This window comes from Vipera berus (genome assembly GCF_964194415.1).
Source record: "Vipera berus genome assembly, chromosome: 4".
Taxonomy (NCBI): Eukaryota; Metazoa; Chordata; class Lepidosauria; order Squamata; family Viperidae; genus Vipera; species Vipera berus.
This window is the reverse complement of record NC_138206.1, coordinates 85,952,861-85,967,254: the sequence shown is the minus strand read 5'-3', so window position 1 is coordinate 85,967,254 and position 14,394 is coordinate 85,952,861. Positions and strand designations below refer to the sequence as shown.

Below are 14,394 nucleotides of genomic sequence, written 5' to 3'. Positions count from 1 at the left end.
AGCCCTGCTTGTAGACCTATTATGTAAGGGGGACAGAATGTAGCAGATATTTTGGCTACATTTTTCAGCATTCAACCAGGGTGGACATTTTATGTTTAATGTTAGTTAGTGATACATTTGTCATTTTATTGTACATGTTTTTATTTTTATTGTTACCTTTTGACGTTTGCTTTTTTCTTTTTTTCCTTTTTGCATTTTGACTTTTAAAAATTATATATATATATATATATATATATATATATATATATATATATATATATATATAAAATGTTAAATGCTTAACTATTACTTACACACACACACACATATATATATATACATATATACATACATACATACATATATATATATATATATATATATATATATATATATATATATATATATATATATATATATATATATATATATATATATATATATATATATATATATATATATATATACGGTATATATATATAAAGAAAACTACATGAACTATCCAAATAGTCACAAAGCTAACTTCAAAGGAGGTTTTACTAATCCTGATTTACAACTACTGCTAACAAACCTATCCTATATATCAGGGGTGTCAAACTGCCAGCCCACGGGCCGGATGCATCACGCCAAAACTGTGCCCACCCCATTGCTGGCAATGGGAAAAAAGTCGTGATACATCATGACAAGTCATGATTTTGCATTCTTGTTACTTTCTAATTGATTGCAATTTTTCAAAATATCATTAAGATCATAATTTTTTCCTTTCATAGATGAGCATTACCTTCCTCACTGTTATTTCTCGCTTAAAATTATGAATACCCATGATAGCATTTCCCATGCCAGTTTATTTTAGCTTAATATATATTGTTTAAAGACAATATTTTGTAAAACTGTTATATGTCTTAATCCTTAATAACGTTCACAAGCATACAGTAAAAGTTACAACAGCAAAATGACACCATATACATCATGATGTAAAGCAGATGTGTTCAACCTGCAGCCTACATATGGTCCTGGACAGCTAGTAATGCAGCCCCACAAGATCATAAACTTTTAAGATTATGTGATTTATATACATTAACTATATTATATCTTTTATATGTGGACCAAGACAATTCCTCTTTACTCAATGTGGACCAGACAAGCCAAAAAGTTGGATATACATGATGTAAAGTGATGCAAGTATATGATCCATGTTATCTACATAATGTCCACTTGCCTCTACTTCATTCCCTTCCATCACAATATTCTTTCACAGAAACAAATTGAAAAATGAAAACTTATACATTTGAAATTATTCTAGATTACATAAATATTGAATCTAATTCCAGATAATTCATCATTTATTAAAAACTGACTAAATTGTTCAAATATGTCTTTTTATGTTAATTTCAATGTTTCAATCAATTTTATTAAAATGAGTCAGTTCATCCACAAATTCCTTGTACAAAAAATCCAGCTACTCACTTAAAATTTTATCTCAGCATCAAAACAGATATTTGCTGAAATATGCTTATAGGCAAAATAATTTGATATAGGGGACTTGCAAGAGACCATTTGAAAAGAAAATCATCTGATCAGTTGTTCCACCACTATTTTTTCTTTATCAAAGAAAATAATGCAACTATTAAAGCTGGCTATTTAAAGAAGTGTTACTATATAATTCTATTTAACAGTAAATATTTACCTGTAATAAGCCTCCTTCATCGAAGCGTAAGACTTCTATTATGCTATCTGATTGGATAAAAGCTGTAAGAAAAGGAAACAAAAATTTCATTCAAGTGAACCTTGTAACCTATTTATTTTACAATATTTAAAACTTGGCCCAATTCTGACCAACTGTGGGTGCAGTACAACAAAGGAAAACAAAAATAAAACTGCTACTGTAACTAGCCTTCCTGCTGTGTAGCAATCTCCTTGCCTGAACTGCTGGAGGCCATCTTGGGGCTGGCACTGGAGTTTCCCAGAAGTATGATTCTGGGAGACTTCAATCTGCCATTTCCGGGTTTGGCCTTGGAAGTGGCCCAGGAGTTCATGATTATCATGGCAGCTATGGGCCTATCTCAGATCACCTCAAGTCCAACTCAGGATAGTAGCCACATGCCAAATACAATTTTCTTATGGAGCAACGGCAATATGACCTGCTGGGGGAGGGGTGTTGGCTCCCCCCTTGTCATGTTCAGATCACACCTTGATATCTCTGAGATTCCTTTATAATGCCTCCCTCCGCAGTGAGGTTGGACCCATTTGAGTGGTCTTCCCCCAGCAACTGATGAACCTGAATGGGTTCCAGAGGAAACCTATGGTTCACAGAGGAGCTGTGGGTCTTGAAAAGGGTTAAAAGACACCTAGAGCACTACTGGAGGAAGACAAGGGAATGCTCTGTTTGGAAACGACTTAGAGCTGTCATTAAGGCTTATCTTGTTGTGGTAAAAAGGGGCAAAACATCATTATTTCTCCACCCTTATTGCATCCATAGAATGCTGCCCAGAAGCCCTGTTCAGGATCACTTAGTCCCTCATTCAGATTCATTCCCAGTTGGAACCCATGCATGGGGCTGCTACATGTGAGATACCTGGAGATAGGTCTTACCAGTTATATGGGAACAGTTCAAGCTTGATGAAATGGACAGGTCCTTGATGTTGTCAGTGCAACCACCTCTCAGTTAGATCTTTAGTCCTCACTGGTGAAATTAATTGTTCACTGCTCCAGAGGTCGTTTAAGAAGGCCCTGGTTTGCCCCTCCTAAAAAAACCCCACCTCTTCACCCCATTTGTCTGGACAATTTTTGTCTAGTTTCCAACCTTCCCTTTTTAGGGAAGATGGTAGAGAAGGTGGTTGCTTGGCAGTTTCAGAGGGTCCTGGAAGAAACTGATTATTTAGACCTCTTCCTGTCAGATTTCAGTATTCAGAAGCTACAACTAGTGCAGAATGCAGCAACATGGGCAGTCCTTGGGGCCCCTAGGGTGGCCCATGTTACACCACTGTTCTGTAAGCTGCATTGGCTACCAGTTTGTTCTGGCTACAATTCAAGACATGGGATCAGGTTAACTGAAGAACCTTCTCACCTCATTGGGATTGGCACACCTATGTCAGTAGAGGGAGCATGCTGCAGACCCCCATCAGTCAAGAATTTTCGACTTCAGGAAAAGAGACTTTTCTGCCACTTCACCCCGTATTCTTTGTATTTCCCTCCTCCCCATCTTTTAACAGTATTATTTACTGTATTATTATATTATTTTAATGTGTACTAGTTTTAATGTTTGTAAGTTGTCCAGAGTCATCTCTTATGAGATGGGTGGCAAAAATTTAATAAAGTAGTAAATTATATATGACAATAAAAAATACTGGAAACCCATCAATAAACTTCATAAATCCTTTAATCAAATGCTCAAACCAATTATTTTGCTTGTTTAAGAAATGCCAGCAGATTTGGGGTTTTCTGCTCTACTGGGAGGAGGGTATTCCATAAAGTAGGGGATACCTCTGAGAAGGCCTGTTACCTGATCATAAACATCATATGGAAGAGGGACCTGCAATATATCCTCTTTTAATGACTGGATCAGACAGTCAAGTTCAATTCTGCCAAGGCATTTCCTGATATATCCTGATGCTGCACCAAAAATGCCTTTGAAGGTATTAAGCTGCACTTTGTTTTAAGCCTAGAAACTACTGGCAATTAATGCAGCAATTTTAAAATAGGTACTATTCCTGCCTGTCCAGCTTATCTAGTTAGCAATCTATAGTCACTGCATTTTATACCAGCTGCAATCTTCAGTATCTCCAAAGGCAGCCCCTTTGAGCATGTTACAACAATCCAATGAAGTGGTGATTAGAGCATGAGTTACTGTCATCAAGGCATTTTAGTTAAAGTAGGCCATGGCTTCCATTTGCTGTTTAAGCAGATCAGCTTGTCAAAAGATCTGGCCAAACTATCATCCATTGAGGTTCTACCAAATTACCCTTAAAATAACAACTATTCATGTCTTAATGCTTGTTGTTAGTGCCAGTATCTTATTCTGTTGCTCATCATTCATTCTTTATGTTGTACTGAAGAAAAAGAAATCCTTTAAACATCACTGAAGGAGGGGCGAAAGTGAGGAAGTACTGTTGTTTGGGAAAACTCTGCACTAAGAGGACTAACATGTTAAGAATATTTTAGAGCTGAAGAATGGCAAAAAACATATTAGGATTAGGGTACAAAAAATCACTCTTTCTCAGGCAAATTAAAAAAACCCTTCAGTATAATAGCTAGATACAGTATGTGCAGGGAGACAAGGCCTTAACTAACCAAAAGACATATTTGAATACCTATGAGCCAGTTCCCCCCTGTTAAATAACAGTTAAAGAAACACATGAAGGTACTGGGATAAGATGAAAAGTCTACAGTAATTGCATTAGATTATTTTTGCTATATTTCTTCCTTCTGTAAATTAGCATTTCCAATTTTTCTGTTACATTATTAACAATTAATCGAGAAATTGATTTAAAAAAATTAGATCAATGTTTATGTATGAGTAAAATAGGTTTTGTATTAAAATATTTTCATAATTGGGACGCGGTGGCTCAGTGGGTTAGGACGCTGAGCTTGTCGATCAGAAGGTCGGCAGTTTGGCGGGTCGAATCCCGAGTGCCGCGTAACAGAGTGAGCGCCTGTTACTCGTCCCAGCTTCTGCCAACCTAGCAGTTCGAAAGCACGTAAAAATGCAAGTAGAAAAATAGGGACCACCACGGTGGGAAGGTAACAGCGTTCCGTGCGCCTTTGGCTTCTAGTCATGCCGGCCACATGACCACGGAGACGTCCTCGGACAAGCGCTGGCTCTTCGGCTTTGAAACGGAGATGAGCACCGGCCCCTAGAGTCGGAAACGACTAGCACGCATGTGCGGGGGAACCTTTACCTTTACCTATTTTCATAAAACCCAAAACAATTTCATCTATAATTTAAAAACAATGAATTGTTTAAAAGACAAAATTTGGATACAGTCCTTGAATATAGATATGATTTAAATTTTTAATAGTGCTTTAAAAAGAGCCAGAAGTTAATTGCAAAATATTTATTTATTTATTTATATCTCACCTTTATTATTTTTATAAATAAAGTGGGATATAAATCAGGGAACATAGCAAATATTCCTTTCTCTTCCTATTTTGCCACAACCCCCTGTAAGGTGGGTTGGACTGAGAGAGAATGACTGGCCCAAAGTCACTCAGCTGGCTTTCATGCCTAAGGCAGGACTAGAAATCAAAGAAACAGTAGTTGTACTGTAATATCATACCCAGGATGGCAATAGAACATTAACAGCTTGATTTTGTTGTTGTTGTTGTTGTTAGTTGCGAAGTCGTGTCCGACCCATCGCGACCCTATGGACAATGTTCCTCCAGGCCTTCCTGTCCTCTACCATCTTCTGGAGTCCATCTAAGCTCACGCCTACTGTTTCAGTGACTCCATCCAACCACCTCATTCTCTGTCGTCCCCTTCTTCTATTGCCCTCAATCTTTCCCAGCATTAGGCTCTTCTCCAGTGAGTCCTTCCTTCTCATTAGGTGGCCAAAGTATTTGAGTTTTAGCTTCAGGATCTGGCCTTCTAAAGAGCAGTCAGGGTTGATCTCCTCTAGGACTGACCGGTTTGATCGCCTTGCAGTCCAAGGGACTCGCAGGAGTCTTCTCCAGCACCATAGCTCAAAGGCTTCAATTCTTTGGCGCTCAGCCTTTCTTATGGTCCAGCTTTCACTGCCATACATTGCAACTGGGAAGACCATAGCCTTGACTATACGCACTTTTGTTGACAGGGTGATGTCTCTGCTTTTTAGTGTGCTGTCTAGATTTGCCATGGCTTTCCTCCCCAGGAGCAAGCGTCTTTTAATTTCTTGGCTACAGTCCCCATCTGCAGTGATCTTGGAGCCCAGGAAAACAAAATCTGTCACTACCTCCATTTCTTCCCCATCTATTTGCCAGGAATTGAGAGGGCCAGAGGCCATGATCTTGGTTTTCTTAATGTTAAGTTTCAACCCAAGTTTTGCACTCTCCTTCTTCACCCGCAACAAGAGGCTCTTTAGTTCTTCTTCACTTTCTGCCATTAGAGTGGTATCATCTGCGTATCTTAGGTTGTTGATATTTCTTCCAGCAATCTTAATTCCAACTTTTGATTCATCTAGCCCTGCCTTTCTCATGATGTGCTCTGCATATAAGTTAAATAGGCAGGGTGACAGTATACAGCCTTGCCGGACTCCTTTCCCAATTTTGAACCAATCAGTGGTTCCGTGTCCAGTTCTCACTGTTGCTTCTTGACCCGCATATAGGTTTCTCAAGAGACAAATAAGATGGTCTGGTACTCCCATCTCTTTAAGAACTTGCCACAGTTTGTTATGATCCACACAATCAAAGGCTTTAGCATAGTCAATGAAGCAGAAGTAGATGTTTTTCTGGAACTCCCTAGCTTTCTCCATGATCCAGCGTATGTTAGCAATTTGATCTCTAGTTCCTCTGCCTCTTCGAAATCCTGCCTGTACTTCTGGTAGTTCTCGATCCACATACTGCTGAAATCTAGCTTGTAGGATTTTAAGCATGACTTTACTAGCATGAGAAATGAGTGCAATGGTGCGATAGTTTGAACATTCTTTGGCACTGCCTTTCTTTGGAATTGGAATGTAAACTGATCTTTTCCAATCCTGTGGCCACTGTTGAGTTTTCCAAATTTGCTGGCAAATTGAGTGTAGCACTTTTACTGCACTGTCTTTTAAGATTTTGAATAGCTCAGCTGGAATACTGTCACCTCCACTAGCTTTGTTGTTGCTCAGCTTTTCTAAGGCCCACTTCACTTCACATTCTAGGATGTCTGGCTCGAGCTCAGTGACCACCTCATTGTGATTATCTGGGACATTAAGCTCATTCTTGTATAGTTCTTCTGTGTAATTTTGCCACCTCTTCTTAATCTCTTCTGCCTCTGTTAGGTCCCTACCATTTTGGTCCTTTATCATGCCCATTTTTGCATGGAATGTTCCCTTCATCTCTCCAATTTTCTTGAAAAGATCTCTGGTCCTCCCTATTCTATTGTTTTCTTCTATTTCTTTGCACTGTTCATTTAAGAAGGCATTCTTATCTCTTCTAGCTATTCTCTGGAATTCTGCATTCAATTGGGCATATCTATGTTTTTCTCCCTTGCCTTTCGCTTTCCTCCTTTCCTCAGCTATTTGCAAAGCTTCCTCAGACAGCCATTTTGCTTTCTTGCATTTCTTTTTCTTTGGGATGGTTTTGGTTGCTACCTGTTGTACAATGTCGCGAACCTCTGTCCATAGTTCTTCAGGCACTCTGTCTATCAGATCTAATTCCTTAAATCTATTTGTCACCTCTACTGTATATTCAACAGGGATATGATTTAATTCGTACCTGAGTGGCCTAGTGCTTTTCCCTACTTTCTTCAGTTTAAGCCTAAACTTTGCAAGGAGAAGCTCATGGTCTGAGCCACAGTCAGCTCCTGGTCTTGTTTTTACCGACTGTATAGAGCTTCTCCATCTTTGGCTGCAGAGCATATAGTCAATCTGATTTCTGTGTTGACCATCTGGTGATGTCCATGTGTAGAGCCGTCTCTTGGGTTGTTGGAAAAGAGTGTTTGCTATGACCATCGTATTCTCTTGACAAAATTCTATCAGCCTGTGCCCTGCTTCATTTTGTACTCCAAGGCCAAACTTGCCTGTTATTCCAGTTATCTTTTGGCTTCCTACTTTAGCATTCCAATCCCCCATGATGATAAGGACATCATTTTTTGGTGTTACTTCTATAAGGTGCTGTAGGGCTTCATAGAACCGGTCAATTTCATCCTCTTCAGCACTGGTGGTTGGGGCATAGACTTGGACTACTGTGATATTGAATGGTTTCCCTTGGATTCTAACTGAGATCATTCTGTCATTTTGAGGATTGTATCCCAGTATTGATTTTCCTACTCTTTTATTAACTATGAAGGCTACTCTATTTCTTCTGAGGGATTCTTGCCCGCAGTAGTATACCTGATGGTCATCTGAATTAAATTCACCCATTCCTGTCCATTTTAGTTCGCTGATACCTAAGATGTCGATGTTCAGTCTTGTCATCTCTTGTTTGACCACGTCCAGCTTTCCTTGATTCATGGATCTTACATTCCAGGTTCCTATGGAGAAAAAATCTTTACAGCATCGGACTTTCCTTTCACCACCAGACACATCCACAGCTGAGCGTCCTTTCGGCTTTGGCCCAGTCGCTTCATTCTTTCTGGCGCTACTAGTACTAGCCCTCTGCTCTTCCCCAGTAGCATATTGGACGCCTTCCGACCTGAGGGGCTCATCTTCCAGCGTCATATCGTTTTGCCTTTTGGTACTGTCCATAGGGTTTTCATGGCAAAGATACTGGAGTGGGTTGCCATTTCCTTCTCCAGTGGATCACGTTTTGTCAGAACTCTCAGCTATGACCTGTCCGTCTTGGGTGGCCCTGCACGGCATAGCTCATAGCTTCATTGAATTACACAAGCCCCTTCGCCACGACAAGGCAGTAATCCATGAAGGGGAACAGCTTGATAAGGAAGATCAACTACAAAACTATACATAATCATCAAGCACTGTATGCTGAATGAGCAGAATTGTTGAAAGGATAAAATGGGATAGAGGAAACATGAACAAATTAATATGCAGTCTAAACTGGAATGCTAGCCTAATCTGCATTCAGTTTCATATCATAGTTTAAAATACAATTATATCCAGAATGACATCTGAATCTGTATCATGAGTTAAATTATGGCAAGCCTGAAAGTGAACCATAGGGCTAAATTAATAGAACCTTAATAATTGGAAGTGGCCATTTAGGAGCTCACCTAGCTGTTCAATTCAGGAATCCAAATTCCTCTTCTCCCCCACCTCTTGACCATGGCTAACTCAGAGTTTTTCAAACTTTTTCAAGTTTTACAATCTCCTTTTTAAAAAAATCTTGGGACCCATATTAAATGATAAAGCTATAATGAAGAAAATTGTGGTCAAGAAATCTGATCAGGTTCTTGTGGAACCTTACTATTTTGACATTGCCCAAATGAGGGCAAGATAGTATTTCATTCTGGGCATAGAAATCTAAAAAAATCATCAATAAACCAGAGTTTGTTCAAACATTCTCCAAAATTATGAGGGGACTGGAAACTAAATCTTCTGAGGAACAGTTAAAGAAACTAGATATAGGCATTCTGCATTAGGGAAGACTATGGGCAAACCCCAAATATTTAAAGGTTAGTTATCAGGAGACCAGGCTACATACAGCTGGTCCCCTAGTCAATTTGTGCGCATGGTGTATAAAGATGAATGCACCAGAATGAATATCTCATATTAGCAGGGCTTTTTTTCTCATAGAACGCTCAGAACGGCGTTCCGGCACCTTTTTTTTGCAAAAAAAAAAAAAAAGCTTTTGCACAAGCTGTGCTGCTATTGGCTTAAGCTAATGCAGGCTTTGCTCTTTTATGACTCATGGACTTCAACTCCCAGAATTCCTGAGTCAGCTATGCTATTGGCTTTTGGAAGCCAATAGGAATTGCTGCTGAGCTTGCCAAAAGAAGGCAAATGTTGCACAGGCAAGTTGCAGCGAAGGCAGGAATTTTGCACTCCTCTCTGCTCCCCAACTACTCCATCTCAACTAGGTAAGTAAGATATTATTTGCAAATAGGATATCCAAGTATGACTCAAGAAAATTTTCCCTGCATGGAGGGAGTACTGGTTTGTTTCACTTTTCAAATTGCTGTAGGGAAGAAATGATGATTAGAAAAAGGCAGGAAGTTATTTTTATTAGGAAGAATTCATTTATCCCATGCTAGATCTTTGGGAGCTTAGTACCACCAGCACAGAACATTTGCTTTTCTGAAACTTCATTCAAATTCAATTCCTGATAGGGGCATTTGAAAAAAAAAGTTATTTATTAAATTTATATGCTGACTATCTCACCAGGATGACTCTGAAGTCAAGGAGAGGGCTTGCAACTTCTGTTTGTAGTTATCCACGTTTCTGCACACTGAGATAATCGGCCAATGTACAAATACAGAGCCTATCATGCTTTTATATTTATATGGAACAGATACATTACCTGAAATTTTTGGAATATGTAAAAAATTTGAACCAGCCCAGAAACTCATTTCCCATTGTTTGTGTATATAGAAAGTAAACCCTGAAATAGATTTGGAAAGAGCAAGGACTTTGATTAAATGGAAAAGTTGCTAAGCATAGAACTGTTAATTTGCAGATTTTAAAATCAGCCAAACTGAATAAGAATAAGATTGTGACTGAAAGAATACTAATTCTGAAATATAGTAAATATCTTTAACAAGTAACATTAAATTTAGCTTTAGTGTAATTTGCTTGTTTACTGTAGCTAAAACTGGAAACTATATTTCTAAAGCATTAGTTTGGATCATTGGAAAGAAAAAAGATTTAATATTTATGATTTAAAAATATAAATATGTGAGAAACATGTTTTTAAAGACCTTTGCAGCTTGTACTCATATATACCCTGCCACAAAGGAATAACTAAAATTATGAAATTTAGAATCTACCAAGCTTCCCTCCCATGGACAGAAGACAATCCATGGGAAATGTGAATCCGTAATCCATAGCTTTAGCAGCAATAATAAATCTAATTATGCTATACATATTTAAGTTAGCCAAACCCTGGAGCAGTGGTAGCAATGGCAAGCCCTATTATATTATTATATTATATTATATTATATTTTATATTATATTATAATATTATTATATTATATTATATTATATTATATTATATTATATTATATTATATTATATTATATTATATTATATTATATTATATTATATTATATTAATTATATTATATTATATTATTCATTCGGTCGGTTTTATATACCGCCCTATTCCCGAAGGACTCAGGGCGGTTTACAGGGCAAAGTTAAAAAACAATAAAAGTTAAAATAGTTAAAATAAAATTAAATAACAATTAATAGCCCAAAAAGTTAAAAATTTAAAAATTTAAAACCCCTCAGTCCAGGCCAGATAAATCAAATAACCAGGTTTTTAGGTCCCAGTGAAACGAACGAAGGTCAGGGCAGTCCGGAGATCCACAGGCAGATCATTCCACAGGGCAGGCGCACCCACAGAGAACGCCCTTCCCCTGGGCATCACCCGCCGGCACTCACTGATCGGCGGCACCCTAAGGAGGCCCTCCCTGTGGGAGCACACAGGACGATGGGAAATTGATGCTGGCAGCAGGTGCTCCCTAAGATAATCAGGACCCATGCCATTTAGGGCTTTATAGGTCATCACCAGCACCTTGAATCTCACCCGGAGGGCAACCGGAAGCCAATGCAGCTCACGGAGGAGAGGTGTTACATGGAAGTATTGGGAGATTCCCATCACAACTCGCGCGGCTACATACTGCACCAGCTGAAGCCTCCGAGTGGTCCTCAAGGGCAGCCCCATGTAGAGAGCATTGCAGTAGTCTAACCAGGAGGTCACAAGCGCATGAATGACTGTGCGTAGGGCATCTCGGTCCAGATAGGGCCGCAACTGGCGCACCAGGCGGACCTGGGCAAAAGCATATAAGTGAAGAAATGAGGAAAACTGTGGTTAAAGAAATTGTTTGATCCAATAATAAAATTTCATTGATAATCGATGAATCAACCACAATAAGCAAAAAAACTACCCTCATAGTATTTGTTCGATGCTGTATCGAAGGTATGGGAATGAATTCACTAGTAAATTTGTTTTTGGACTTGGTAGAACTTGAAAAAGTAACAGCAGAAGGAATATTTGATTCCTTACTCCAATGTTTTTACTCTTATGGGATGACAGAAGATTATTTGAAAAAATATTTGATTTCTCTGGCATGTGATGACGCCGCTGTGATGATGGGATGTAAAAGTAGAGTGAAAAAATTGCTGTCAGAACGTTTTCCTTCTATTATAGTTTGGCATTGTGCTAATCACAGACCAGAATTATCAGTAGGTGATGCTGCCAAGGAAACTTCAGGAATAGATTCCAATCATTTATTGATAAACTGTGTCACATACCATGCTTCACCAAAGAATAGCAGAGAGTTGCATTCATGTGCAGAATTACTGGAGACTGAGCTGCTGAAAATTGGAAGAATTTTAAGTACCCAATGGGTGTCATCTAGTTTGCGTACAGTTTTGGCTGTATGGAATAATTTTGAATCCCTTGTGTATCATTTTGAACAAGCAATGCATGATCCTACAAGAGATAAAAATGATAAATGCACTTATGATGGCTTGAAAAGAAAAATAACATCTACAGAATTTTTATTGGGACTAGGATTGATGTGTGACGCTCTCCAAGAATTGGCAGATTTAAGTTTGGATCTACAGGACCGCAACATGGACTTGTATAAGGCAAATAAGAAAATAAAAATACTGGTACAAGTTTTTGAAGAAAGAAGGCAGAACTTTGGGCCCTATTATAAATGTGCTGTTGCTGCTATAAGTGATCTTCGCTTTCATGAAGTTTTACTTCACAAAAGAGATTCAAAAAAGGATCCTCCCATTGACCCAAGTATATTTTATACAAAATTGAAAGAGTCAATTGAAAAAAGATTACTTGATAGTAAAGATGATGAGTTGGCATATTGATCTTGCGTACTTGATCAAAAACATTGGCCTGAAGATGTTAATACTCAACTGACATTTGGAGAAGTGGAAATTAGAAACTTATCAGACTGCAACTAAATGAAAGAGAAATGATTTGTGGATTCCGTGAATACATTCTCGAAAAGACATATCCAGAAAAACTGTTGCATTTGATATGGACTCTGAATACCATTCCTATTTCTTCAAGTGAATGTGAATGTGGGTTTTCACAGATGAATCTAATTGCCACCCCAACAAGAGCTTCGTTAAAGACTAAGACAATTTCAGCACTTTTGTTCATCAAACTTGTCGGACCACCTCTGAGACTTTTCAATCCTTCAAAGTACATTGATCTGTGGGTACTCAGAGGACAACATTCGCCCATAGATACTAAGAGCAAGGAAAGGAGTCAAGAAGATTTGCCAGACAAAAGTTTGGAATTTTCTATGAACATTTGCCTTAAATACAATAAATTAAATGTATGTTAAGAATTGAATATATACCGTAGATTCCGGCGTATAAGACTACTTTTTAACCCATCAAAATCTTCTCAAAAGTCAGGGGTCGTCTTATACGCCGGGTGCTGAAACTTTAGGGACAGGGCTGGCTGGAAAACCTGGAGCGGATCTTCCATTTAGTCTGTGCAGGGAAAGCAGGACCAATTGGAGTAGAAGCTGCAGTCTGTGATTTTTTACAGGCTGGGGTCTGGGCTTTTTTCCTTCTAAAGTTGAAGAGCAGCTGTAGGCAGGTGGGGAATGCAAGAGCAACTTGAAAGGCAGTTGGGGAATGCATAGCCAGAGCAGCAGCTTAGCTCTAAGGACACATTTGACTTAGGAACTGGGCGGGCTGGCTGGAAAACCTGGAGCGGATCTCCCATTTGGTCTTTTTTTTAATCCCATTTATATCCCACCCTTCTCCGAAGACTCAGGGTGGCTTACAATTTAAAGCACAAATCAATGTGCTTAGCAATAGCCTTCATTCTATGTATATGCCTGCCTATTAGAGCTTTCACCCCCCCCCACAAGCAGCATTATTACAAAGTCAGCTTATTGCTCCCAACAATCTGAGTCCTCATTTTACCTACCTCGGAATGATGGAACGCTGACTCAACCTTGAGCCTGGTGGGATGAGAACCTGCACTAATTGCAGGCAGCTGGGGTTACTTAAGGCTCTGCGCAGGGAAAGCTTTAGAGCAGGGGTGTCAAACTCAATTTCATTGAGGGCCGCATCAGCATTGTGGTTGCCCTCAGGGGGCCGGGTGGGCGTGGCCAGGGTGGGCATGGCCTACTGGGTGGGCATGGTCAGCTCTACATCATTTGCATCAAGGGTGCCTATGGGGGCCTGGGCAGGAGTGGGACAGATCTGAGGGTCTCTGGCAGAAGGAGGGTCTCTGGGCCAGGGCCAAGGCAGTGGGGGCCGTTCCCTCACTGTTTCCAGGATGGCTTCGTGGGCCACATGAAACCACTTCGCGGGCCTTGTGTTTGACATGTCTGCTTTAGAGTGAATTAGGAAAAGTGAATTAGGAAAATAGGAAAAGAGTTGCTGGAATTGGGTACGTGTAGTTTAATGAAGAGAAGGGTGAGGGGTGACACGATAGCAGTGTTCCAATATCTCAGGGGCTACCACAAAGAAGAGGGAGCCAAGCTCTTCTCCAAAGCACCTGAAAGCAGGACAAGAAGCAATGGATGGAAACTAGTCAAGGAGAGAAGCAACCTAGAACTAAGGAGAAACTTCCTTACAGTTAGAACAATTAACCAGTGGAGCAACCTGCCTCCAGAAGTGGTGAATGCTCCAACACTGGA

The 14,394-nt window shown here is 39.3% G+C and overlaps 1 protein-coding gene across 4 annotated transcripts in view; it reads right to left on the bottom strand.

Annotated features, from left to right (window-relative positions):
- TMEM131 (transmembrane protein 131) overlaps positions 1-14,394 on the bottom strand; it is a 159,992-nt gene that overhangs the window by 128,107 nt on the left and 17,491 nt on the right. For all 4 annotated transcript variants that reach the window (XM_081326465.1, XM_081326462.1, XM_081326464.1 and 1 more), the window contains exon 2: positions 1,667-1,728. In XM_081326465.1, coding sequence (XP_081182591.1) covers positions 1,667-1,728 — 62 coding nt within the window. The remainder of the gene's footprint in view (positions 1-1,666; positions 1,729-14,394) is intronic.